Consider the following 26448-nt stretch of genomic DNA (forward strand, 5'->3'; position numbering starts at 1 on the left):
GATTAGCAGTTGTCAGAGGCTGAAAGGAATTAGAATACTTAACAACTGCTTATGGGTACAGGGTTTCCCTTGCGAGTTATCAGAATGTTCAGGAACTGGATAGTAGTAATGATTGTTAAATGCCACTAATGGTAAGTTTTATGTCTGTGTTTATTTTACCACAGTGTTTATGATGATGAACTACCCTGAAGGATATTTAGCTAATAATCTTCAACCTAATCAAAACCCCTAGTTATTAAACTTCTTGAACTAAATTCCTTTCTGAAGGGCCTTGGCAGTGGTGGTACATACCTTTTTTTCCCCCAAGACAGGGTCTCTCTGAAATTTTGGTGCCTGTCCTGGATCTCACTCTATAGACCAGGCCGGCCTCAAACTCACAGAGATCCGCCTGACTCTGCCTCCCGAGTGCTGGGATTAAAGGCGTGCACCGCCACTGCCCAGCGGTATGTACCTATTTTATCAGCACTTGTGAGGCAGAAGCAGGATGATTGTAAGTTTGAGGTTAGCCTGAACTACGTAGCAAGAATCTGTCTTTAAAAAAAAAAAAAAAATTGGGTGGGCAGTGGTGGCGCATGCTTTTAATCCCAGCACTCAGGAGGCAGAGGCAGGTGGATCTCTGAGTTCGAGGCCAGCTTGGTCTACAGATTGAGTTCCAGAACAGGCCAGGGCTACACAAAGAAATCCTGTCTCAGAAAAAAATGAGATTGAGGATATGGCACAGTTGGTGGAGTGCTTGCCTGGCATACATGAAGTCCTGAGTTCAATCCCCAGCACCATATAAATGGGGCATGGAGGCAAGAGGATGAGAAATTCAGGGTCATCATAAATTATATGCACACATACATAAAAGTATAGTTCAAACTGAGCCTAGTGGCATAGGTCAGTAATCCCAGATACTCTGGAGGCTGAAGCAGAAGAGTTGCACATTCAGGGCCTTCCTGAGTTACAGATTGCATTCAAAACCTGCATTCAAAATTTTTTTGTGGGGCTAGAGAGATGGGTCAGCAGTTAAGAGCACTGGCTGCTCTTCCAGAAGTTCCAAGTTCAATTCCCAGCAACCACATGGTGGCTCGCAACTATCTATAATGGGGTCTGATGCCCTTTTCTGGCATGCAGGCACAGATGCAGACAAAGAATTCATACATTAAAAAATTGTGAGAGCCTATCTCAAAATAAAATTTTTAAAAAAAGAGCTAGGGATATAGCTATTGGTGGAGCTCTTACCTAACATGCATAAAGCCCTGGTTCAATACCCAATATTGAAGGAAAAAAAAGAATATGGTATACAATTCAATGGCATCAAGTATATTCACAGTATTGTGGAGCCATCATCTATAGTAATTCCCAAACATTTTCATCACCCCACCCTACCTAGAAAAAACCCCTCATTATCCATTAGTAATCACTCCTTATTACCCACAGCCCCTACAAGTGGCTATTACTGTGGATTTGCTTGTGCAGACATTTTATGTGAGTAGTATCACACCATGTAGCCTTTTGTGTCTGACTTCTTTCCCAGAATGTTTTCTCGAGGCTCATCCATGTTATACTGTGTGTCAGAATTCCCTTCTATTTTAAGGTTAGATAACATTGCATTGTTTTAAGAGATTATTCTCCATTCATCCATCAGTAGACACTTGGATTGCTTCTACCTTTTGGCTCTTCGGGGTCAGGCAGCTGCAAACATTAGCATATAAGTATCTGTGGGCCTATTCTCAGTTCTTTAGGATCTGTACTTCAAAATGGAATTGCTAGATCATAGGAACTCCATATTTAATATTTTGAAACATTGTCAAGACTTTTACTGCAGAAATTTTTGTATTCCTTGTTTCATTTTTGTTTGTTTGAGATAGGCTGATCTCAAACTCACTGTATAGCCAAGAATTGTCTTCAACTTCTGGTCCTTCTGCCTCGTGCATGTCACCACTCACTGCTAAGATTGGGGTTTTGTTATTGTTGCTTTTTAACTGGTGTGGTAGATTTGTGTTCAGGTTTTCATTTTATACACCTCTAAAAATGATATGTACTGTAAGAATTGGTTGCCTTTATTTGGGGAGGGACCTGATTTGTTTCACAAGAACTGTTTTTTTCTTTTAGTGGTTTTCCTTTTCCAGGTTCAAGTCTATCCTTTATTATATAATGTATATGTATACCAAATAATCACATCACATTTATCCAACTTGAATATAATAGTCTCTATAGTTGAATATTTGAAATATATTTGAAAATATATATTTGAATATAATAGTCTTTAATAGTCACTTAAATACATTTAAAGACAACTCTCTTAGACTCATACCATACATCATATATACAAGGACTTCTGTCCACTCAACTCAGTTTCATCTGGCTAAATTTTACTAATGTGGAAAGATTTAAATCTTTCATTATATTTCTTTTGACTTTTCAAGACAGGTTGTTTCTTGTATCTTCTCAATAGAAGAGACTTTAAAATGCATAGTGAATTTAGAGCAATTCAGGCAGCTGAAGCTTAAGCTCTACCATTGTAGCCTTCAAGCTGAAACTCTTCCCCTCTTCCTTAGAGACCAATAAGACATTCCCAGTGCCAGTTTGATTTCATGGATATTTAAACAGCTGAAGCTGCCATTTCAAATTGCTGCTTCCTTTATATTACTTCATGTGGAGAAGCCTCCATGAATCAGAGATTCTACAACAGATACTGAAAGTAGAAAGGACTGAGCAAAATAATTGAATCACACTGTAGGATGGAAGCAAATGGTGTAAGGAAACGAATCTTGTTCTCTGGCCCCAGACCATTCTGTGGGGAAGTGGCCTCTACCCTGCCCTAAGTCCATGATGACCTTGTGTGGTGTTTTAACTCTGTCACTCCATGAGATAACTAGAAATGAAAGGTGCTGAGAAACACTCTCTCCTAAAATCAGCCTAGTGCACACATAAGTGAAATTAGAAAAACCTAGAATGTTGCTAAATTGCTGAAATTATCCAAGGGCTCATACAAGAGAAAGCAAGAATTATGCTGAGTTCCAATTCAAGTAAAAATATTTCAGATGCTGGTTTCACCTGGCACTTTAGTACTCTTCTTAGTTAGGGTTTCTATTGCTGTGATAATACACTACAACCAAAAGCAACCTAGGGAGGAAAGGATTTATTTTACCTTAACAACTTAAAAGTTCATTACTGAGGGAAGCCAGGGCAGGAATTCAGAGCAAGGACCTGAAGGCAGGAACTGATATAGAGGCCATGGAGGGGAGCTGCTTACTGGCTTGCTCCTCATGGCTTACTCAGCCTGCTTTCTTAAACTGCCCAGGACCACCAGCCCATTGGTAGCCACACCTACAGTGACCTGGGCCCTCCCAGATTAATCACTAGTTAAGAAAATGTTCTACAAGCCAGTCTTTTTTTTGTTTTTGTTTTTGTTTTTTTGTTTTTTGAGACAGGGTTTCTCTGTGTAGCTTTGGAGCCTGTCCTGGAACTCACTCTGTAGCCTAGACTGGCATCAAACTCAGAGATCCACCTGCCTCTGCCTCCGGAGTGCTGGGATTAAAGGCGTGTGCCACCACCACCCAGCCAGGCCAGTCTTTCGAAGGAGGCATTTTCTCAATCTCTTCCCAAATGACTCTAGCTGTGTCAAGTTGACATAAAACTAAGCAGCATATCTTCCTTGTTTTCTTTGAAACAGAGTGTCTCTGCATAATCCAAGTCAACCTTAAATTTGCAGTCCTTCTGAATCAGCTTCCTGAATACTGAAATTACAAAATGTTCACCACCATACTTAGCTCCATTGTTTCTTGTAGTACTACAGATAGAACCCAGAGCAGACAGATGAATGTTAGACAAGCACTCCACTAGGCTACTGAAACATACCTCTAACCCCAACCCTTATCCCCCATTTTATTGTTGTTATTCTTGTTCTTGTTGTTTGAAACAGGTTTTCTCTGTATAAAGCCCTGGCTGTCCTGGAACTCTGTAGACCAGGCTGGCCTTGAACTCACAGCTTCCCTAATGCTGGAATCAAAGGTGTGCACTACTATGCCCAGCTTCCTCCCCTATTTTTAAATTTAAAAGCCTTAGGGGTTATAAGTAGGACTGCCCCTGTTAACTTGCTGAGTGCAGAACATAGCCTCCTGGTACTGCCTTCAGGGCCTCTAAATAGGGTTAGTATAGATAACTGTCACTATAAAAATGCAGGTAATTCTCACTGCCCATCTCCTCTGGATATAATGATTTGGCCTCCTAGTGCAACAAGATTTCTCTAACTCTTAATTTTCCTTTGTTGCATCCAGTGAAGGCTTTGACCTAATGTTTACATCTTAGCTGTGGAGTCATTGAATGTTGTTTTATTATCCAAGAACACTGCCTTGTACTTTAATATTTAAGATCTGTAATGGTCTTCCTGTTCCAATGTGGTATGTACATTTGGGAGGGGTAGTTCTTTTTATTTCAGTGCTGGAAATTAAACCAGGGACATCACACATAAAAGGCCAGTATTTTACCACTGAGCTACATCCACAGCTCAAAAAGATAAGTTCTTAAAGGAAAAGCTAGGGTAGAACCACTGCAAATATATGTGCCTTGGTAACCAGAGCTCACTAATGAAACCATTAAAAATGCTGCTTACAGAGACTAGGAGATAGCTTGGTCTGTAAAGTAATTGCCTCGTAATTATAAGAACCTGAGTTTGATTCTCAAGAAGCCATATACAAAGCTGGATGTGATGCTACACACTTGAAATCCCAGCACTAGGAAGATGAAAAGAAGATGATCCCTGGGGCTCAGTGGCTAGCCAGAGTACCCTGACAAGTATTAGGCCAGTAAGAGATCCTGCTTCAAATGAGGTGGGTGACATTTTTGACGATGACACTCAAGATTATCTTATGGCCTCCACATTTATGTGCACACACATATACCAGCACATACAAGCATAAAAAATATAAAACTCTAGCCAGGCATTGATGGTGCACGTCTTAAATCCCAGCTTTCGGGAGGCAGAGGCAGGCAGATGTCTGAGTTCGAGGCCAATCGGATCTACAGAGTGGGTTCCAGGACAGCCAGGACTACACAGAGAAATCTTGTCTCAAAAAACCAAAATAAATAAACAAACAAGCAAACTCTGGTTACAAAGCTGAACGTGCTACACACCTATAATCTCAGCATTTAGGGAATCAAGACTTTGTGAGACCCTATCTGGAGGGGAGAGATCTGGTTACTGTGATACTATAGCATACTTCAGCCATCTCTTCTCACCATAACCAGCCTTCATGCTTTCTCAGACTACTTCAGAAGGTCCTGGATGTCATTAGCTCCTGTACAAGCAAGTTTCTGGAAGCCTAGATTAGGCCACCTTTGGCAGTGCTTTTTTCTTTTTCTTTTTTAAAGATTTATTTATTGTGTATACAGAAGAGGGTACCAGATCTCATTACAGATGGTTGTGAGCCACCATGTGGTTGCTGGGAATTGAACTCAGGGCCTCTGGAAGAGCAGTCAGTGCTCTTAACCTCTGAGCCATCTCTCCAGCCTGGCAGTGCTTTTGTCTTAAACATGAAGGCTGTAGGTTTACATCTATTTCATTCCCATGTGGCAGCTTCACCATATACATTGTAGTGTTGTGGCTGTTTGAGCTACTAAGACAAAGTGATTCAACAAGGATTCTAGGTGTTTCTTTTGTTTTTCTTTAAAAAAAAAAAATAAGATTTGTGGGCCTCTAATGCCAAAACTCTAATGCAGAGGCAAGTGGATCTGTGTGAATTCAAGGCCAGTCTGGTCTACATATTGAGTTCCAGGACAGCCAAAGCTACATAGTGAGACCCTGTCTTGGGAAAAAAAAAAAAAAAAAAAAAAAAACAGGGTATGGATATGTAGTGCTGGCTAGCCTAAAACTCACCATGTATGTTATATGCATCCTGACCTAGAACTTGCAGTGATCTTCCTGTCTCTGCTTTCTAAGTCCACTCGTTTCTCTTATTGTCTCTGTGTAACACAAAGGCATTCTCTTTGTTAAGAAGCGTGCTTGTGCAGGGTGGTGGTGGCGCACGCCTTTAGTCCCAGCACTCGGGAAGCAGAAGCAGGTGAATCTCTGTGAGTTGGACGCCAGCCTGGTCTACAAAGTGAGTTCCAGGACAACCAGGGCTACACTGAGAAACCCTGTCTCAAAAAAACAAAGAAGCTTGCTTGTTACTACTTCAAAATACTACTCTTGGAGCTGAGGATATGGCTCAGTGGTAGAGTACTACCTAGCATAACCATTTTAAAAAATTGCCATCAGGCCAAGTCTGGTGGTGTACACTTTAATCCCAGCACTCAGGAGACAGAGCCACATAATAGACTATGTCTCAAAAAATATTTTTAAAAATTGCCATAAACCAGTAGAGTTTCTGATGATATTGATGTCATTTCCTCTTGAAACAAGTTATCACATTGACACTATACATATTCCTTCCACCCCTGAATCATTTCCCCTTTGAAAGTTGGAAGTTGTCATGATGTTCAGCTATAAATACGTTAACCTGGCTTTCCTAAGTGCAGACAGCACAGTTACAACACTCTGGAAGTTTAGCAATGAGCTAATGTAGAGCCTTATTCACATTTCCCTGAATGTCCCATTAATGTCTTTAGTGCCTTTAAAACTAGAATCCAATCCAGGGTTGTGCATTGCATTCAGATGTTCTGTCTCCTCAGTCTTCTTACTCTTTAGTCTGTGTGTTCCTTCCTTCCATATAGGTATGTTTAAGACAGTCTGTGATGTCTTCTCTAAGATATTTGTTTCATTCAACATTTTTAAGTGTTTCAACAGGAGGGTTGTGTGCCACATTAACTGGAAACTTAGCAGTCCTGCTGTTGTAATCATCTTTTATATTACTGTCCTGTGACTCTGGGACCCTCAGTGACCTCTTCAACCTCATCTTCTGCCAATTCCAACCTAGTGATGTCCAACACGCTACTACTAGTTCCTAAGCTCACCTTTGTTCATTTACTCAAAGCCTATCTACTTTCAGCACTAATGTAGCCTCTGGTCAGAGATACAGACATCAAAAGAAGCAGATGCAGCACATTGTCAGCATCCTAACTGTTCACATGGCATATGTTTATTAAGTGTTACTCTTTTGTCAGGCACTGAGTCTTGAGCAGGGAGACAGGAATTGGTGTGTACAGTGGTATATTTTATGCTCATGGAGAGTGGGAAATAGTATATTCTACTTCCAGGGCACAGGGGAGGAGAGAGGCAGGAGCAGGGAAGGCCTCTGAGAAGTGTCACCTTAACCTACATGATGAAAGATATCCAAATGAAGAGGCAAAGGAAGAGCAGGCCCAGAGCTGCTGTTGATACAGGGAGGTATGCTAAATAAACAGAAAGGGGTAATAAAACCCCTCAGAAACAGATTACATAATGCTTTATTAACTTTGAATTTTCTCAGTGCTAATGAGAAAGGAATGACAGCTGTGGAGAGACATTGGATAATAGGAAAAAAATATGGAATTAAATCAGCCTATATACTTTAAAGATGTGCTGACCTCAGAAGAGAAACCAGGATATGTGTTACATTGGGGACAAGGTTTTGTTTTTGTTTCCTCAGGAGAAGAAAAGTTATGAATACCATCAAAATTGATAAAAGTTTGATTTGAACAAGAGAGACTTCTTAATTAGAAGAGTAATGATAGTTCATCAACCAGTGTGACCATTCAATTTAAATTAACTTTAACAAATGCTTCTCATTCGATCAGATATAACTTGCCAAAAGGGAACCCTTCCCAAAGTTAGGGTTGGAGCAGGGTTAATAAAGGCATCCAGCTAAGGAATCTGAAGACCACTGGACAAGTAAGACATCTGAAGAAAAAGGACAAATCATCCAGAAAAAAAAATGCCTCTAGAAAAAGAGTAAATTGGTCTATTAGTATATCACATCTCCAACAGGATAAAATTTCATAAATCTTCCCAAATGTTTGTTTCTGCTTTTTTCTACAGACATATAATGCAAATGGTCTTTTTGTAGTCCCAGTTCAATTAAAAATTAAAGCTGGCTTTGGAGTTGGAGTGTGGCTACTTCTTCTCTAAACCCCAGCATGCTTGTTAAAGGAAAATGCAAAATGTCTATGTCATGTCAGAAGAGCCACCAGATATGGGACAGAAGAAAAACCAAAATTAAGGAACTATTTTATTGCTACTAATCTCATAATCCTTTAGTTTTATTTTGACTCTTTAAAGCTTTTCTTAAGATATGAATTTTATATCAAAATTTATAAGATTTACATATATATTTTAAACTTTTTTCATGATATTAATGGTCATATAGAGTACTAACTAATTCTAGAAAAAGGCTTCATCTATCTTCCTGTACATGATTTTGGGTTTGACTATCAGTTTTCTGCAGTGAATCATGACCATGCTTAACAGTGACCTTTGAAGTCTCCAAAAGTATGGTGGGGCCCCACAAAGATAACACCACTAAGCTGACAACCACCACCAAAAGATCAGCTTTGGACTACAAATGGCTCAGGACAATTTTGAGATGGCTAGCTGAGATGATCCAGTCTCACAGACTAGCCGGGACTTGAGACAAGCCCTGCATTTTTCTATTATGCATAGATTGGACAACAAATGATACGGCTACCTCTCCCAGGATTTGACAATTAACCCAAAATTTTCTTTCCAGGGTCCCCTAAAAATGCCTTCACCCCTAGACAGCAGAAAGTAAACACGATGCCCACATTCCCAAGAGATGGGGTGGGTGGTTTTTGGTCATTCAGTGGGTTATGGATAATTCTCATTGTTTAAGGTGGTTGGTTCCAAGTTGTTATTGATAATTGTCAGAAAAAAAGCTAAACAAAGGAGATTAGATTCAGGGTTCTTGTTAGAAAAAAAAGGGAAAAAAGATATAGAAATGATAGGATGAGAGGGTAGATAATTGAATCTACTCTGAAAAGAAAAAAGGGAAAGGATGGATGGATATGATAAGATAAAAAAGGTAGATTGTTGAATCGACTTTTAAAAAGCAACTACTGATTTTAAATATTATACATTGGGTTGGATTTTTGAATATTATATACAAATTGTGTATATTGATACAAAGTTGAGATTATTTTTGTTGGAACATACTGTACATATATTTGTACTCTTCTTCAAGGTATTGTACCTATACAGCTCATTTAACAATGTAATGTAATTTTCTAGTCCTTGAAAGTTACTATTACAGGGCTGGAGAGATGGCTCAGCGGTTAAAAGCACTGGCTGCTCTTCCAAAGGTTCTGAGTTCAATTCCCAGCAACCACATGGTGGCTCACAACCATCTGTAATGAGATCTGGTGCCCTCTTCTGACCTGCAGGCATATATGCAGGCAAAGCACTGTATACATAATAAATAAATAAATCTTTAAAAAATAAAAAATAAGTAAAAGAGAAAGTTATTTTTACAAACTAATTAGGATATAGAGAAATGCAGGTTAGTAGTTAGTTACCTATTACATTCAAACTTGTAGTCATGTTAGGTATAGTTTCAAGATCAAATAGATATATTTTAGGTAGTCTTCAAACACTTAAGAGATCTATAGAATATGGCGTTTAATATGTTTTAATAACATAGATTCTTTTTTTTTTTTAATGACAATGAGACATGTCTGCTCCTGGCAGCACCAATCTACTTCAGAGAAGATGATGGGCATCAAAGAAACTCCATATGGAGTTTACTTTCTTTGTGGCAAAAGTTAGCCACTGGGCAAGAGAGTGCCCTTGCCTTGACTGCTGACAGTATGCTGTCCAAATGGGACAAGCAGTACATAAAAGAAAGGACTACCAAACCTTGCCAAGACAAGGTAGGAAGGCCCTTCAGAAAATCCTGCTTCACAGAGGAGTCTGTCAGATATGCTAGGTCTGTAGGCTGAAGATAGATGCTCTAACATTGCAGAGGAACCTTGGGTGACTGTCCAGGCAGCCAGCTGTCTCTGTCATTTCTCACATTTTTTGGAAGTCATTTGTTTGCACTTTCTGCTTACTCAGTTAATATTATTTCCTTCTTGAGTCTCTGATGGAGTTAAAAACTAGTTATATTTTTCCTTGTTAACAAATTTCAGAAAAGAAACTCACTGAAGAGGTGTAAAATGTGTAAGTTTGAAAGACATCAAATGATAGTTTTTGGTAGGTAATACAAGTTAGGATAGAAAATAAATTAGGTATAACATTTTGGACTCACCAAAATAGGATAAATAATGGAGTATTTTCTCTGAATCTGTCAAATGTTAATGGACTGGACATTTAAATGTAATTCTTGACTATATATATTGTATATACTTATTGTACTTATTGCATATCGTTTTTCTTATATTAGTTATAACCTTTTATTATTTTAGACAAAAAAGGGGAAATATGGTAATATTTTGTTTGTACTCTAACAAATAAAATTTGCCTGAAGATCAGAGGACAGAGCCAGCCACTAGATTAAACATAGAAGCCAGGCAGTGGTGGCATACACCTTTAATTCTAGCACTTGGGAGGTAGAGATCTGTCTGGATCTGTGAGTTCAAAGCCACCCTGGACTACACAAGATTAATACAATCTAAAAGAGAAACAGAACCAGGCAGTGGTGGCACACACCTTTAATCCCAGTACTTGGGAGTCACACACCTTTAATCACAGCACTAAGAAGGTTGAGACAGGAGGTCATATGGCTAGGCAGAGAATGGAATATAAGGCAGGAGGAGACAGGAGTTCAGTGCCCTTTTAGCCGAGGACTCAGAGGCATTCAATCTGAGGATTCTTGGAGACAGGACCTTCCCCCTTTAGGCTAAGGAGTTGGCGAAGTGTGAGAAGTGGCTGTGGCTTGTTTCCTCTGATCTTCCAGCATTTACCCCAATATCTGGCTCTGGGTTTTTATTATAAGACCATTTAGGATTCATGCAACAGAGATATCAATGGGTTACTTTTCCTTCTGGGAAAGGGCATCACAGTGGTTAATAGTATAGACACAATAGCAAAGGCAGTTGATGAACACACATACATGTTTGTAATGATAATAAATCCATCCATTGTAAGTCCTCTTAACTGGCCATAAACTCGACAGTGACCTCAGACAAGTTCCTTTGTGTAGTTGAGCTTCCTTTTTCCTTCATCTGTGACATTCCAAAGGTGAACATACTGGTTTTCTGACAATACTTCCAACTTTGAACTGTATGAACATATAAACTAGGTACTTGGTTCTCCTAGTAATCATGGAAAAGACAAAGGGACAGGAAATTGGGGGATGGGGCTAGAGAATAGCAAAAGAAACACATGTATGGTCTGATGAAAGGGAGGATGAAAGGGTATTTGGTTTCTTAGGAAATATTTTTCACTAAACATCACAGACCCTCTTGGAGGGCAACCTTGGGAAGTTATCTGGTATCCCAGCCTAGCCTCTCCTCTCTTGGATTCTGTAGTGATGACCATTCGTCCCACACCACCCCCACCCCCAGGACTGAACAGGCCCTTCGACAAATGTCGGCTCTTGGGGATTATATCATTTGTATCCTTTTTACCTTCACTCCACATCCAGAAAGAATTCAAGCTTATGCCGGGCGGTGGTTTCATGCCTTTAATCCCAGCACTCGGGAGGCAGAGCTAGGTGGATCTCTGTGAGTTTGAGGTCAGCCTGGACTACCAAGTGAGTTCCAGAAAAGGCGCAAAGCTACACAGAGAAACACTGTCTCGAAAAACCAAAAAAAAAAAAAAAAATTTATCTGTACATGATGTGTTCCTGTTTGTCTGTATGTGTACCACATGCATGTAGATCCCACAGAGGCCATCAAGGTGTGTCATGTCCCCTGGAACGTAGTCATATGGGTGCTGGGAAGCTGGGCACCAAACATGGTTCCTCTGCAAGAGCAGTTAGTGTTCTTAACCACTGAGCCATATCTCCAGCTGTTACTTGTTTTTAAATAGAAAATTAGCTGGCATGGTGGAACATGCTTATAATCCCAGAACTGGAGAACATTGAGGTCAGGGTCTGGCCTTAGTTTCAGAGTGATCCACCAATGGACCAATCTCAGTACTTTCCCTCCCTTTTTCCCCTCCCCCTTAATTAGCAGTGAGAAAATATAATCCCAAACTGTGTGCCTTTCTTTTGGTATGCAGAGTTAAAAAGCACCATATAGTTATTTGCTACAAATGTTCTCAGTTTGAAAGAACTTGAGGGTTAAGGATATAGTTCAGTTGATAAAATATAACCGGGGCTTCCCCATTTGTAGCTAGTAGCTGCGGAAATGCTGTTCAGTGCCTGTTCCTCACCCAGACTTCCTTTCTCAGTCACTGGCACTGCTGACTTCTCAGACTTTGACACAATTCTTAACTTACTTCTGCCCTGTCTGCCATTGAGCTCTGTTGATTCTCCCCTAAACAGATCCTAAATCCTTTATTGCCTACATCCTTGGCCATGCCTAGGCTATTGCTAAAACATTTTTCTTGACTTCCCCCTGCTCTGTTTTTGTATTCCCATCCCCAGCTTTACAGGTACCACAGGATGCTCCAGAACCAGAGTCACCCATTTTACCTTTGAGCTGGTCTAATGTATGTACTACCCCTGGGATATTATTGTTGGTGTTGGAATATATCCCACTCCAGGAACACTATGGTCAGAAGTTGGAATCTTTTTTGTATAGTATGTTATGTTGTTAATATACTTAAGCTCCTTTGTTCCTGTTTGCATGCATTATAATAGCATAGTTCTGTTACTTTTTGTTTTATTTTTAGTTATGTTCATATTTACATGATTCGTTAGACACAATTATATTCCAAGAAGTGTTTAGCAAGGGCTCTTTCTTACCTACCCTAGACTAGTCTACAATCCTGCACACCAGATCCATATGGTAATCATGTCTTCAGTTTGTTCTTTTACTTCAAAAGTCATGAAACTCATCCTTCCTAACTACACAGCCTTACAGTATGTAAGCATCCCATGGTTTATTCACCAGGTCTCCTTGGTGATGAGGACTGGACAGGCCTGCAGTCTTAGCTAGTGAAAATAAAGTTTTAGTGAAAATTGTCATGCCTGTGTTGTTAGGCATTTCCAGAGGTATCTCCTCAGGGTACATTTCTAGAAAGGTGTTCCTTTGCTCATGTGGCTTGTATTTGATCTTGTGGTGGTTAACATTTCAGAATACAAGTGAGAATTCTAAAGAAGCCAACTTATCCTGTTAGTCTAGTGGTTTTCTCAAACTCAAGGAATGTTCAGAATCAGGGGAGCAACCCTGGTGTTCAAAAGGAACCTTTGTGGAGTTACATGCAAGTGATAAGTACCTGCTGTATACCACTTTGTCCTTTTTCTTGCCAGCTCTGCTAGTGAGTACCCCTACTTTCCTCTGTCACTGGGAGCTTCCATATAAGCCAGTCCTGAAGCACCACAATGCTTCCTGATGCACCTCACAGCCCATGGGCTTACTTTCCAATTCTCCTAGTCTTAGACCAATAGGCAGCTGCTACTTCTTTCCAAACCTTCCATAGTCTGACCTGTAGCTCAGAGGTGCAAGCAGTGCAATGTGGCTAGATTCTGTAGTCATAGGGATACTCACTGTGTCTCCCTACAATGGTCACTAGCGCATCAGAGACAGGCTTTGAACCCTATAGTACATGAAGGGACCCCACCAAGAAAAACCAAAACCTGTAGAAGGAACTCCCTCTGTCCACAGGCAGGTGTCCTGTCCTGGAATATGGCTGTTGCCATATTTCATAGACTGTTCTATTATTACAAACCTTTCTCTTTCCTCTGTTTCTGCTGAGGATAAAGTGATTGCTTGCTTGCTTGTTTGCTTGCTTGTTTGCTTGTTTTGGGTAAGGAATATCTTGTGGTAAAGACCCTTGTGACCCAGGATCCTTTTTTTTTTTCTAATACTGGAACCCTAGGCAGCAGTTGCTGTTTGCCTGAATTAGCAATACAGTGCCTTGGGACCTTTTTGTCCATAATTCTCATAGAAAGTATGCCTCTGGGGATGAGATTAGCTACTATTGGGATGAAGAAACTGAAGCGTAGACTGCTGAAATCACTTGCTAGGGTCCTTGTTTTGAGAATGGCAAAGTCGGGAAGCTGGAGCAATGGCCTAGAAGTTAAGAGCACTGGCTGTTCTTCCCAAGGACCTAGATTCAATTCCCAGCACCCACCTGGTGGATCACAACTATCTGTAACTTTACTCCCAGGGGACCCAATTCCCTCTTTTGGCCTCCACAGGCATTTGGAACTCATGTGGTACACAGACATACATGCAGACAAAATACACAATAAATAAAAGAAAATGACAAAGTCAGAATTGGAGGTCAGGTTGGCCAATTCCAATTTTGTATGTTCTTTTCATGACTGTACTGTATATCTCCTTCCAGGGGGTTGGAGCTCCTAAAAAAGTTGTGGTAGGCAGTTTCCTTTCTAGCAATGGAGAGCCTTTTGTCATGCGACAAGCCCAGGGGCCATCAGATGCAACTTATAAACTGACCTCTGCTAGTGATATGTTGAGAAGCCAACCCTACAGTGTTTAAATCCAAGAGTAAAACATATGCCACTTTCACGGCAATAGAACTAGGGTTTGGAGTAGTATGATAAAAGTCAAGTGCATTTGACCAACGGTACCAGCAACCCAGAGCCGCTAAAGAAACCTTTGGGCCTCAGCTTGGCCTAAGGATGCGTCGTCCCAGGGAAGTTACCAAGATCTGATTATGCAGCAGCTAGGTGTCTCATGTATGGCACCCAAGCTTGCCTGTGCTCACTACTCTGCATGCAACTGTGTTCTCTGTGATACTTACATATTTGTTTAATACTTCAGGGAGGAAAAGTCAGAAGACCAGGATCTCCAGGGCCTCAAAGACAAGCCCCTGAAGTTTAAGAAGGTGAAGAAAGACAAGAAGGAAGACAAAGAGGGCAAACATGAGCCACTACAGCCTTCAGCCCACCATTCTGCCGAGCCGGCAGAGGCAGGCAAAGCAGAGACGTCAGAAAGCTCAGGCTCTGCCCCAGCAGTGCCAGAAGCCTCTGCTTCCCCGAAACAGCGGCGTTCTATCATTCGTGACCGGGGACCCATGTATGATGACCCCACCTTGCCTGAAGGTTGGACACGAAAGCTTAAGCAAAGGAAGTCTGGCCGCTCTGCTGGAAAGTATGATGTATATTTGATCAAGTAAGTAAGAGCAAGTCCTGTGTCTATAGATCAGGAAAGGCCTGATGGGTGGGAGAGCTAGATAAAAGGATCCATTGAAACTGTAGCTCTGGGGAAATATATCTGCCACCTGTAGGATGCTTAAAAAATAACATCAACACTAGATACATTCAGAAAGTACTACAGGGGTCCCTACCCTGTTGCTCTGCTTCAGAGTAGTGAGTCTTTTACCTATGCCACATGACAAGTTCTTTCTATTTGCCTCTAAATCAGTGTTAGGAAATGTTTGCTGTTTAACGGGGCCTCTGGAAAGGGACACAAACAGATTTTGTGTGCCTTTCCTACTGCTCCTTGTGCATTTGTCCAGCTTTGGACTGACCTTAGTGTTTTCTGTTAAAGCAGAATAACTTCCAGAGCCAGAGGTTTAGAGGAGCAGCTAAGTATATCAGCTCATCCCAGAAAGGCTAGCAATTTTCCCAGTATTTATGGGTAGTTTTATTTAATCTTCAACTCTAAGAAGGGTGAGGAAAGCTTTATTGCACTGGAATGGATTCCCAAAGAGGCTGGATACCATGCCTTGGTTTAGATGCAGGAATGTTTTGATGGTAGATTAGGTCTAGGCACCAACCAACAGAATTGGCCCAGCCCAATGGTCCTCTAGTACTAGGCCTGACCCCTTTGGTTTCTGGATTGTGGAGAAGCCAAGGAGTACAGAGGAGTGGACTTAGAGGTAGACAGGTCCTCTGAGGCTTTCAGACCCAGCTGTTCTGGCTCCTGAGCAAGCTGTATAGGTACCCACTATCCCTGGTAATATGATTTCTACCCATGCATCAGTGCATTGCATCTGGCCTGGCTGTGCTCTTCAGTTTTAGGTCATTGCTGTTCTTCTTCAGTTTGACCCTTGTTCACTTACAATGTCTTATAAGAAAGCTTATCAGTACCATCTCCTCTACCTCAGTCTCTAAGTTGTCATAAAAAGCTTCTGACATTCCTTTGTATCTCTCTGTTTGTCTCCACAGTCCCCAGGGAAAAGCCTTTCGCTCTAAAGTGGAATTGATTGCATACTTTGAGAAGGTAGGCGACACCTCCTTGGACCCTAATGATTTTGACTTCACGGTAACTGGGAGAGGGAGCCCCTCCCGGAGAGAGCAGAAACCACCTAAGAAGCCCAAATCTCCCAAAGCTCCAGGAACTGGCAGGGGTCGGGGACGCCCCAAAGGGAGCGGCACTGGGAGACCCAAGGCAGCAGCATCAGAAGGTGTTCAAGTGAAAAGGGTCCTAGAGAAGAGCCCTGGGAAACTTCTCGTCAAGATGCCTTTCCAAGCATCACCTGGGGGCAAGGGTGAAGGAGGTGGGGCTACCACTTCTGCCCAGGTCATGGTGATTAAACGCCCTGGCAGAAAGCGAAAAGCTGAAGCTGACCCCCAGGCCATTCCTAAGAAACGGGGCAGAAAGCCTGGGAGTGTGGTGGCAGCTGCTACCACAGAGGCCAAAAAGAAAGCCGTGAAAGAGTCTTCTATACGGTCTGTGCATGAGACCGTGCTCCCCATCAAGAAGCGCAAAACTCGGGAGACAGTCAGCATTGAAGTCAAGGAAGTGGTAAAGCCCCTGCTGGTGTCCACCCTTGGTGAGAAGAGTGGGAAGGGACTGAAGACCTGCAAGAGCCCTGGCCGAAAAAGCAAGGAGAGCAGCCCCAAGGGGCGCAGCAGCAGCAGCAGCGCCTCCTCACCCCCTAAGAAGGAGCATCATCATCACCACCACCATTCAGAGTCCCCAAAGGCCCCCATGCCACTGCTCCCACCCCCACCCCCACCCCCACCTGAGCCTGAGAGCTCTGAGGACCCCATCAGCCCCCCTGAGCCCCAGGACTTGAGTAGCAGCATCTGCAAAGAGGAGAAGATGCCCCGAGGAGGCTCGCTGGAGAGCGATGGCTGCCCCAAGGAGCCAGCTAAGACTCAGCCCATGGTCTCAGCAACCACCGCCACAGTTGCAGAAAAGTACAAACACCGAGGGGAGGGAGAGCGCAAAGACATTGTTTCATCCTCCATGCCAAGGCCAAACAGAGAGGAACCTGTGGACAGCCGGACGCCCGTGACCGAGAGAGTTAGCTGACTTTACACAGAGTGGATTGCAAAGCAACCCAACAAGAATAAAGGCAGCTGTTGTCTCTTCTCCTTATGGGTAGGGCTCTGACAAAGCTTCCCGATTAACTGAAATAAAAAATATTTTTTTTTCTTTCAGTAAACTTAGAGTTTCGTGGCTTCAGGGTGGGAGTAGTTGGAGCATTGGGATGTTTTTCTTACCGACAAGCACAGTCAGGTTGAAGACCTAACCAGGGCCAGAAGTAGCTTTGCACTTTTCTAAACTAGGCTCCTTCAACAAGGCTTGCTGCAGATACTACTGACCAGACAAGCTGTTGACCAGGCACCCCCAACACCCCCCCCCAGTGTGCTTATTAGAGACAGCAGTTGAGAGGACACTCCCATTTTTGGTGCCATTGGTGCCCTGTCCATAGCTTCCCTGACTCTTCCACCATCCCATCTCCCAATCTGAGGGGCCGGGAGGTGTGAGGCAGGAAAAACCATTGGATTCTTTAGAGAAGACTGAGGTGGCCAGTAATTGTGGCCCAGTGATTAGAACTGTGGTGGCACAAGTCTGGCCCCACACCCACCCCAATCCAAAACTGACAAGAATATTTTGAAAAACAGGAAAGTGGTACCTGTCTGATCCAGCTCTGGCATAGCTAGAAGCGAGCCCTGAACTGCTGGATTATAGACTGGCCTGAACCACAGAATAGGATAGCCCAGGGTGAAGTGTCATCACCTGTTCACAAGGCATGCTCCCCTAGAGAATAATGCTAAAGAGGTGCCATGGAGACAGCAGGACAAGGCACAGGCAGGGTCAAGCCAAGCCTAGTGCCACAGAACAAGAGAGCAGTCTGTGACTAGTGGTTAGGAATTTAGTGGATGGGACAAGGGGCAAAGGGGAAGAAAAAAATATTCTTCCAATTACTTTCCAGTTCTCCTTTAGGGACAGCTTAGAATTATTTGCACTATTGAGTGAGTCTTCATGTTCCCACTTCAAAACAAACAGATGCTCTGAAAGTAAACTGGCTTGAAATGGTGATACTTTGTCCCACAAGCCACCAGACATGGCAGTGTTCAGAACTACCTGGATCTGTATATACCTGCGCTTGTTTTAAAGTGGGCTCAGCACATAGGGTTCCCACGAAGCTCCGAAACTCTAAGTGTTTGCTGCAATTTTATAAGGACTTCCTGATTGCTTTCTCTTTTGTCTTTCCATTTCTGCCTTCCTTCATTTCATGCTTTCATTTCTTCCCCATCCTCCTTTCCCTAGCTCCTAGTTGTCTCTTCTGTTCCAGACAACTGCAGTGCCCAACCACATGCTTACCTGACAGCATTCAACCACAGTCCTAGGATTCTCCCTGCCCTTTGACTTCTCATTGCCAGTGCCAGCTATCATGTTTAACCCTGAGCAAGTGCTGGGCTCTGCTGAGTCCTCCCTAGCCTCTTTGAAGAACAAGAGGGCAGTAAGCCCTTACTCCCTTAGATAGTCCCCTCTTCCTTGCTAAGAAAAAAGTCAAAAGGCTTTTCAGATCCTAAACAATGAGCCTTTTCACCTTCTGCTCTAGAAAAATGGGCTGGAGAAACTGGGCCACATGTGGTAGCTGAAAGAGATATAGAGGCCCCTGTGTTCTGCCAGGATCACTGAGTGGCCCAAGAGGGCCACCATGCCCACTACCCTTGACCCCACTCAGAAGTCTGATGTCAAGCATGGTGTGGCAGGGCACCTGTCAGGACAGATGCAGATTTGAGCAGGGAGTGACACCAGGGCCCCTTGCTCTTCTTCTGACAAGTCTTTTTCTAGTGGAATGCTTTCCCTTTTGCTCACTGGGGACTGGGTGGGGCCAGCACACCCCATATTTCAATCTCTGCTCCATAAGTGTAATGGTGAATTTTACAGGCTTGGCTTTGCTATGGGGTTTTAATTGGTCAATTTTTATTTGGGATCCCAAAGTTTTAGCCTCTGTTCAGGAAGTCCTTATCTAGCTGCATATCTTCATCATATTGGTATATCCTTTTCTGTGTTTACAGAGATGTCTCATATCTAAATCTGTCCAACTGAGGAGTACCTTATCAAAGTAGCAAATGAGACAGCAGTCTTATGCTTCCAGAAACACCCACAGGCACGTCCCATGTGAACTGCTGCCATGAACTGTCAAGTGTGTGTTGTCTTGTGTATTTTCATTACTGTTCCCTAAGCTTCCTTATTGCAGTGTAATCATGGAAGAGTGAAACATCATAGAAATCATTTAGCACTTCCTTGCCAGTCTTTAGTGATCAGGAACCATAGTTGACAGTTCTAATTGATAGCTTAAGATAAAACCATGTTTGTCTCTTCTGGAATGGCTAGAACTAAGTGAGAGATTTTTGCCCCATTCGGATTGCAGAGTCATAGTTGGGCTTTCTAGCATATTTGTATCCATTTCCTTGTGCTACAAATGCAGACCCTGCAACCAGCTTCCCGTCAAGCACTCATTTTGCCTGCTCTGCTGTTGATCCTCAGCCATGGTTCTGATTCTTCCCCAGGAAGGGAAGAGGTCTCAGAAGAGGGACTATGGAAGGTCCAGGATGTATCCTTCTTAACTCCTGCTTCCTCCAAGGACAAAAGGCCCACCTCACCCCACCCCTGCAGTGGCCTCACACTCCCCAAGGATACCTTTCTGTACCCTCACAGCACCTAGCCAGATTGACATCAAGTTGTTTTATTGTGGTCTGTTTGGGGGTTTGCCTGTTATACTTAATTAGTCCAATGAAATGTGACTCCTAGGCTAAGGATCCCTCATCCTTGGAAGATAACCTAGGCTGATTAGACATTCACAGTTGGGATTGCAGCACTTTGGGTGCCATTTTCTTTAATTTGAGCCCCATCTGCAGCCTCCTCACTCCCCAGCTTTCCCTTAGAGCTGGTTTCAAAACTGCAGGTGGTGGTGCCTGCAGCTTCTGAGGGTTTTTTGTTTTGTTTTGTTTTGCTTCCTGCTTTTTTTTCCCCATCCCCTCATCCCCAAATAAGGACATCATGAGTCAGTGTCCTTTAAGCAGGCAGCTTTGATTGGGTTTTGCCCTGGCAGCCAGGGACTCTGTATAGGCTCTCAGGCTGCCCCTGCCTTGCAGTCAGGTTGACAGGAGGTTGGAGGGAAAAGCCTTAAGCCATGGGATTCTTACCAGCTGTGTCTGGCTCAGACCTGGAATGTGACCTTGATTTTGTTGTATTTGAACATTGTAAAGATTGGGTGGCATCTTTCACTGAATATATGAAGAATACAAGAACTGACCTATAGCTTTCAGATACCTGAGACTAGGTCATTAAGGTCACATCCAGTCTTTCCTACCCTGCTCTAGTTGTTAGTTACTACCTCTCCCAGATAGATTGGTGTATATTCTCCAACTATGTTCATCCTGGCCCAGTCCTGCCCATTCTTGGGTCTGTCTTAACCAGTGGAACTGCTGCTCTTCAAAGTGCAGTGAGTTGAGAACTCTTGGTCACAGCCAGACTCTAGTACAGCTCCCTTCTGCTGGTGTTGTATTCCCATATCAAAAGGCACAGGGGAGATCTAGAAGTACCACCTCCCCCAGTCCATCAGTGCCAAACTAGCCTGTGATCCCAGCATGGGTACAGAGAACTCTGTTCAGTGCTGTCACAACAGACTAGAGGCCACAAACTTTGGAAATGGGAACCAGAGCAGCCCAAATTGTTGTTGCTTCACCCAGCTTGCTCTTGCTGTGACAATGATAAAAGAGGGCAATAACCAGAAACTGACTGCCAAGTTTGGTAGGGAAAGGAGTTTCCATAGCTGACAGGACCTCTGAATTTTAAATAAATTGTAATAAGTGGCTCAAGCCCACCCAAGAAAGAACAAAAGGGTTGGAACTGACCAGATGAGACCAGCTAGAGTTCATGCAGCCCAAGTGGACTCCAGCTGCCTGAGCTCTACAGCACTTCTCTAACTACAGAGAACATTCCAGCCAGGCTCTCTGGGCTAAGGAGAGATCACAGGTGCCAGTTCTTCAAGAAGACCTTTGTGCATCAGTTCATAACCTGTATCTTTGTCCCACAATGTTTGCTGATTTGGGTTCACACTACAGATTCTAGGACGGATGGCCAAGACTCAGAGAAAAAAGTTTCTAGAGCCCCTGCGGACCATGGCATAGAAAAGTCCCAAGTTGAAGGGGGCTAGGGCAGATGCATCAATGCCCCATGCCTGGACCAAGCCCTCTGCTCCATCCATATCCTCTTCTGGCTCTTTCTTCCTGCTCTCTGCTTGAGTGAACCAGCCCAACTCTGAAGAGATTTGTTGATTCTCTCCATTTTGGATGTTTTTTAGGTACTATATCAATCTTTAAAAAAGGCTTAGTCTAATTGTTATAAATCGCTAGGATACTGCCTCTCCCAGGGTCTAAAATTACATGCTAAAGGGGAAAATTTGAGCTGAAACCAGTTCTCAACAATTTAGAAGGAAAACCTTTAGAACATTTGGCAATAATAATAATAATAATAATACATTTCGATGTTTCTGAATAAGAGGAGGCTTTTGCAAAAAAAAAAAAGTGTTGATCTAAAAATACTTAGTTCTTGGCCTGAGATATCTGGTGAGTGATCTGGGCAAAGGGAACTCCAGGCTAAAGCTTCCTACATCTGAGGAGGTGGAAGTAGGAGACTCTTGCGATCGAGGCTTTTTATTATTGGAAAGCCTCTTTGGGTAGCTGACCCCAAGACACCACTTCTGACCTTGTCCTTTGGTGGTGTGGAGGTTAGTGGCCTGCCAGATGCCAAAGCTGCATGAGACCAGCTCTTGGTGCATCAAGTAAAACACTCATCAGTGACCCAGAAGGCCCATCACAAAGTGTCTGCTCTCTTCTCATCTTAACTGAGCCTGTCCCAGCACTACTGCATAAACTAGGGAGGGTCTTCTGCCTAAAGAGCATCCCTCCCTGGGGCCTCCTATCTTTTGCAATCTGCCTACCCCACCCTCAGGATCTTGGCACAGATGAAATGGCTGTGTGGCAAGTACTTTGGCATGCCCTCCTAAACTTACCCAGTGCCTCTCCCTGCCTCTTTAAGCCAGCCTGCCTGCCTACTGGGGAGGCATGAGAGCCTATAGAGTGGAGAAGGGAGGGCAAGCAGGCAGGCAGTAGAAAGGCTCTAGGAGGAAGGAAGGGGCCTTGTACAGGCCCCCAGGCTTTGTACAAGCAGGGCTCAGCCCCTCATGGAACTAAGTGTCATCTTTTAGTTTAAGAACATTTGGGCAACTTGCAAATGACGTTTGCTCCTTGCTCTCCCCTCTCACCTTTTATCAGGTCCTGCTTAACACTGAGAGAAAATGCGGTGAAAAGGCAGAGGTTTGGCTCCTGCCCACTGATAGGCTCCTCTCCCTGCAGTATTTGTGTGTCAAGTGGCAAAGCTGTTCTTCCTGGTGACCCTGATTATATCCAGTAACTTATAGACTATATGCATAGGTCTGCTTTGTCTTTTCTATTCCAGGCTTTTGACTTACTTTTCAGTTTTGCTTTTAGCTTTCCTATTCTTTTTATTTTATGCACCAACTAGACACACAAAGCAGTTGAATATATATATATATACATATATATATGTGTGTGTGTGTGTGTGTATATATGTATATGTATATTGCACAATTATAAACTCATTTTGCTTGTGGCGCCACACACACAAGAAAAGACCTTTTAAAATTATACCTATTGCTTAATTACAATATTTCTGATAACCATAGAGTAGGACAAGAGAAAAAAAAGACATCTGTCTGCTGGTCACTTCTTCAGTCCAAGCAGACCTGTGATCTTTCCTCGCTTCTTTCAAAGGCTTCCCTGTGCTAAGTGAAGGAAGCTCCAGGCTGCACCCAGGTTTTGTACTTTGTTTCTCTGCTGTGAAAGGGGCCCCATGATTCTGGGTGCAGGATAGTTCATTTCAGCATTGGGGGAGGGGGTAGGCGCACTCCCTATACCTGCTGAAGTCCAGAACTTAGTGAGCACAGCCCTGTCCCCACCTCTAGGAGTGGGGAGCTGGCATGCATGGGGTGGCTCAACTCCCTCTACCCTTTCCTTGGCCAAGGAGAGCCTGTGTCTAGTAAGTCTGGCAGGCTTCCCTCAATTAGCAGGGCTTGGAGCATTTCAAAACCCTCCTCACTTTGCTGAGTCCAGGAGCTGGAGAGGAGATAGGAGGCTTGACCTGTCTCCAAACCTTTTAGCTGTACTAGGTAGAATGCCAGAGACCCCAGAATCACATCCAACAGTCCAGTGGGTCTCCTTCAGAAAGTAGTGAAGACTCCAGAAACATCCCTCTCTTCTCCCTGCTCCCATGAGTAACTGCATTTGCTTCTATAATTCTTGATGAGCAATATCTGCTAGAAAGTTTAGCCGTAACAGTTCTTTTTGCAAAAGGATCATTCCTAAGTAATTAAAAACACATGCCCTCCCCCCCAAAAAAAAATAAATCCAGAACCTTGTTCTTTCAAAGCAGAGAGCATTATAATCACCAAGGCCAAAATCTGTCCTACACCTCCACCTCACCCCCTCATCATTGCTTCTTCTGAAGCCAAAATATAGCAGAGATATTTGTAGGCCCTTTGGGTGGCTGGGCTACCCTTGTGCCGCTTGGAAGATGGACTGGAGAAACCTCTGAGACCCTATCCTAGGGCCTTGCTTTAATGAGCAATCAGTATTAGGAGAGCATCACAACATTATTCCCCAGTCAGCATGGGATGGAGGCAGAAGGGGCCAGAGGGTTGTTACCACTGATACTTGGCCACTGACAGGTGGGTGACCATGTGTGTCCATATGAGTGCTTTATGGCTGATGTGAGATCAGCACCCAAGTTAGCTTCACCTGGTGACCTCTAGCCCTGCCTGGATGGAGCAGGCCATCCGGTTCAATGTTTCTGGGCAGCTTGGACATTGGAGTGCAAAAGGCTTGCAGAACTTGAAGCCTGCTCCTTACCTTGCTACCATGGCCTCCTTTTCCATTTGATTTTTTACTGCTTCAATCAATAACAGCCGCTCCAGAGTCAGTAGTTGATGAATATATGACCAAATATCACCAGGACTGTTACTCAATGTGTGCCGAGCCCTTTCTTTGTGCTGGGCTCCCTGTGTACCTGGACACTGTAACGTGTGCTGTGTTTGCTCTCCTTCCTCTTCCTTGCCCTTTTCTTGTCTTTCTGGGGTTTTTCTGTTTGGGTTTGGTTTGGTTTTATTCTTCCTTTTGTGTTCCAAACATAAGGTTCTCTCTAATGGTCCTCTTTAACTGTGGTGTTGAGGCTTCTGTTTGTGTAATTTTTGGTGGGTGAAAGGAACTTTGCTAAGTAAATCTCTTCTGTGTTTGAACTGAAGTCTGTATTGTAACTATGTTTAAAGTAATTGTTCCAGAGACAAATGCTTCTAGACACCTTTTCGTAACAAACAAAGCATTTGAAGGGAGGGAATTGGTGACTAAGACAAGAGGGGCAATCTGAAGAGATGACCCCTGCCCAGATCAGCCAGAAGCCACCAAGAAGTTAAGCACTGGATTCCCATTCCAAGTCAAGCGACTGAAGTTAATGTGTTGCCATTTTCAAAGTCAGAACAAAACCAGATTTTGTTCCACTTGGTTGATTTTTTGCTTCCCCTTCCCAGATTATTACTACTATTGTTAATTTAAAAAAAGACAAGGTCAGCTCCTTCCAGGAGTGCCAGGAGGGGAGGGGATGTAAGAGCAGAGCTGAGTTCACTGAGTAGGGAAAGGCTGGGCAGGAGGATGCCCCACTGAAGAAACAGGTTAGGGAGGAGACAAAAAATGGATTATCCACTCTCTGTCTGAAATAGCTGTTCCTGGATAAGCCGAGACAGTGGGCATTATTGTCTCCAAAGCATGTTTCAGGGGGACATGACTAGTCAGGACACTTCTGTCACACCCCATGCTGTCCCCTAGTGCATAGTGTTAATCTGATATCTTGGCTCCCCACCATACCTGGGGAATAAAATAATGGTAGAGGGTTCTCTCTTTCAGTGTCATCTGATTCCCAAAAAAATCTGGGTGTAAGATACCACCTTCTCTTTCCATGACAAACATCTTCAGTAAAGCCGTTATCCTCGTTACAGATTGTTCCAGGCTCATAGAAGAGGAACAGACCTGTGTTCCTTTAGAGACTCTTATGAAGATAGTGCTACCTGTAGTGACCAGTTGGCCATGGCATTTAGTAGCTGGAAGAACTAACAGGGTACATGCACCCCCTAAATCCATGCTACGCTCCCCTCTGCCAGCCTGAAGGGCAAGATCTGTAGGACAGTGCAGCCAATGACAGGCCACCCTGTATTGGAAGATGTTGGCATCAGCTCAAAAAGCCTATCTGAGGTTGGGAGCAGGCACACAAGGCACAGAGAGATCCAGGACAGACATAGCTGGAGGGGTCAGTCTTGAAAAGCCCTCTGTCGCATTCACCTTCAGTTTTTGTGTTTTGGGACAATTACTTTAGAAAATAAGTAGGTCGTTTTAAAAACAAAATATTGATTGCTTTTTTGTAGTGTTCAAAAAAAAAGGTTCTTTGTGTATAGCCAAATGACTGAAAGCACTGATATATTTAAAAACAAAAGGCAATTTATTAAGGAAATTTGTACCATTTCAGTAAACCTGTCTGAATGTACCTGTATACGTTTCAAAAACACCCCCCACTGAACCCCTGTAACCTATTTATTATATAAAGAGTTTGCCTTATAAATTTACATAAAAATGTCCGTTTGTGTCTTTTGTTGTAAAATCAAGTGGTTTTTCATAAGGTTCTTTTACTATTTGAAAAGATGGGCAGCACGTGGTTTTATTTTATTTTTGTAAGTTTTTTAATACATGTGAAAGCAAAGAATACTCAGCATGCCTTTCTAAGTGATGCGTTTGCACCTTTTGTTGGGAAGTACTGTATCCTGTGCTGTTAGCATTCTCGATAAATCTCTCTGTGAAAGTGACTCAAGGTCTGGGCTTTCATTATAAGTCAGCAGTCCCTTCCAGCTCACCTGATGGTGTGTTTGATCCAGCTGTCCCTGAACCCCAATAGCCTCTCTCAGGATTGGAGTGTGGGGGAAGGGAAGCCTGACTTCATATGCTGGCCTCCCTGGCATCCTCCTCAGTTTGCTGTCAGTGCTTTCCAGGCACACTGCACCAGAGCACAACTTCTGACCAGTTGTGGCAGTGGCAGCTAGCAGGTCCTGGTGTGCCACAGTGTTTTTTTTTTTTTTTTAACACCTTTCTCCTCAACTCTAACTCCTGTGGCCAATAGCAGCTAAGACCTTCTGCATGACTTCTG

The 26448-nt window shown here is 43.1% G+C and overlaps 1 protein-coding gene across 1 annotated transcript in view; it reads left to right on the forward strand.

The window, feature by feature from the left end:
* Mecp2 (methyl-CpG binding protein 2) overlaps positions 1–25881 on the forward strand; it is a 78178-nt gene extending 52297 nt beyond the window's left edge. The window contains exons 2-3 of the mRNA XM_042269364.2: positions 14752–15102; positions 16101–25881. Coding sequence (XP_042125298.2) covers positions 14752–15102; positions 16101–17193 — 1444 coding nt within the window. The 3' untranslated portion in view covers positions 17194–25881. The remainder of the gene's footprint in view (positions 1–14751; positions 15103–16100) is intronic.
* The last annotated feature ends 567 nt before the right edge of the window (positions 25882–26448 follow it).

This window comes from Peromyscus maniculatus, chromosome X, assembly GCF_049852395.1.
Source record: "Peromyscus maniculatus bairdii isolate BWxNUB_F1_BW_parent chromosome X, HU_Pman_BW_mat_3.1, whole genome shotgun sequence".
Taxonomy (NCBI): domain Eukaryota; kingdom Metazoa; phylum Chordata; class Mammalia; order Rodentia; family Cricetidae; genus Peromyscus; species Peromyscus maniculatus.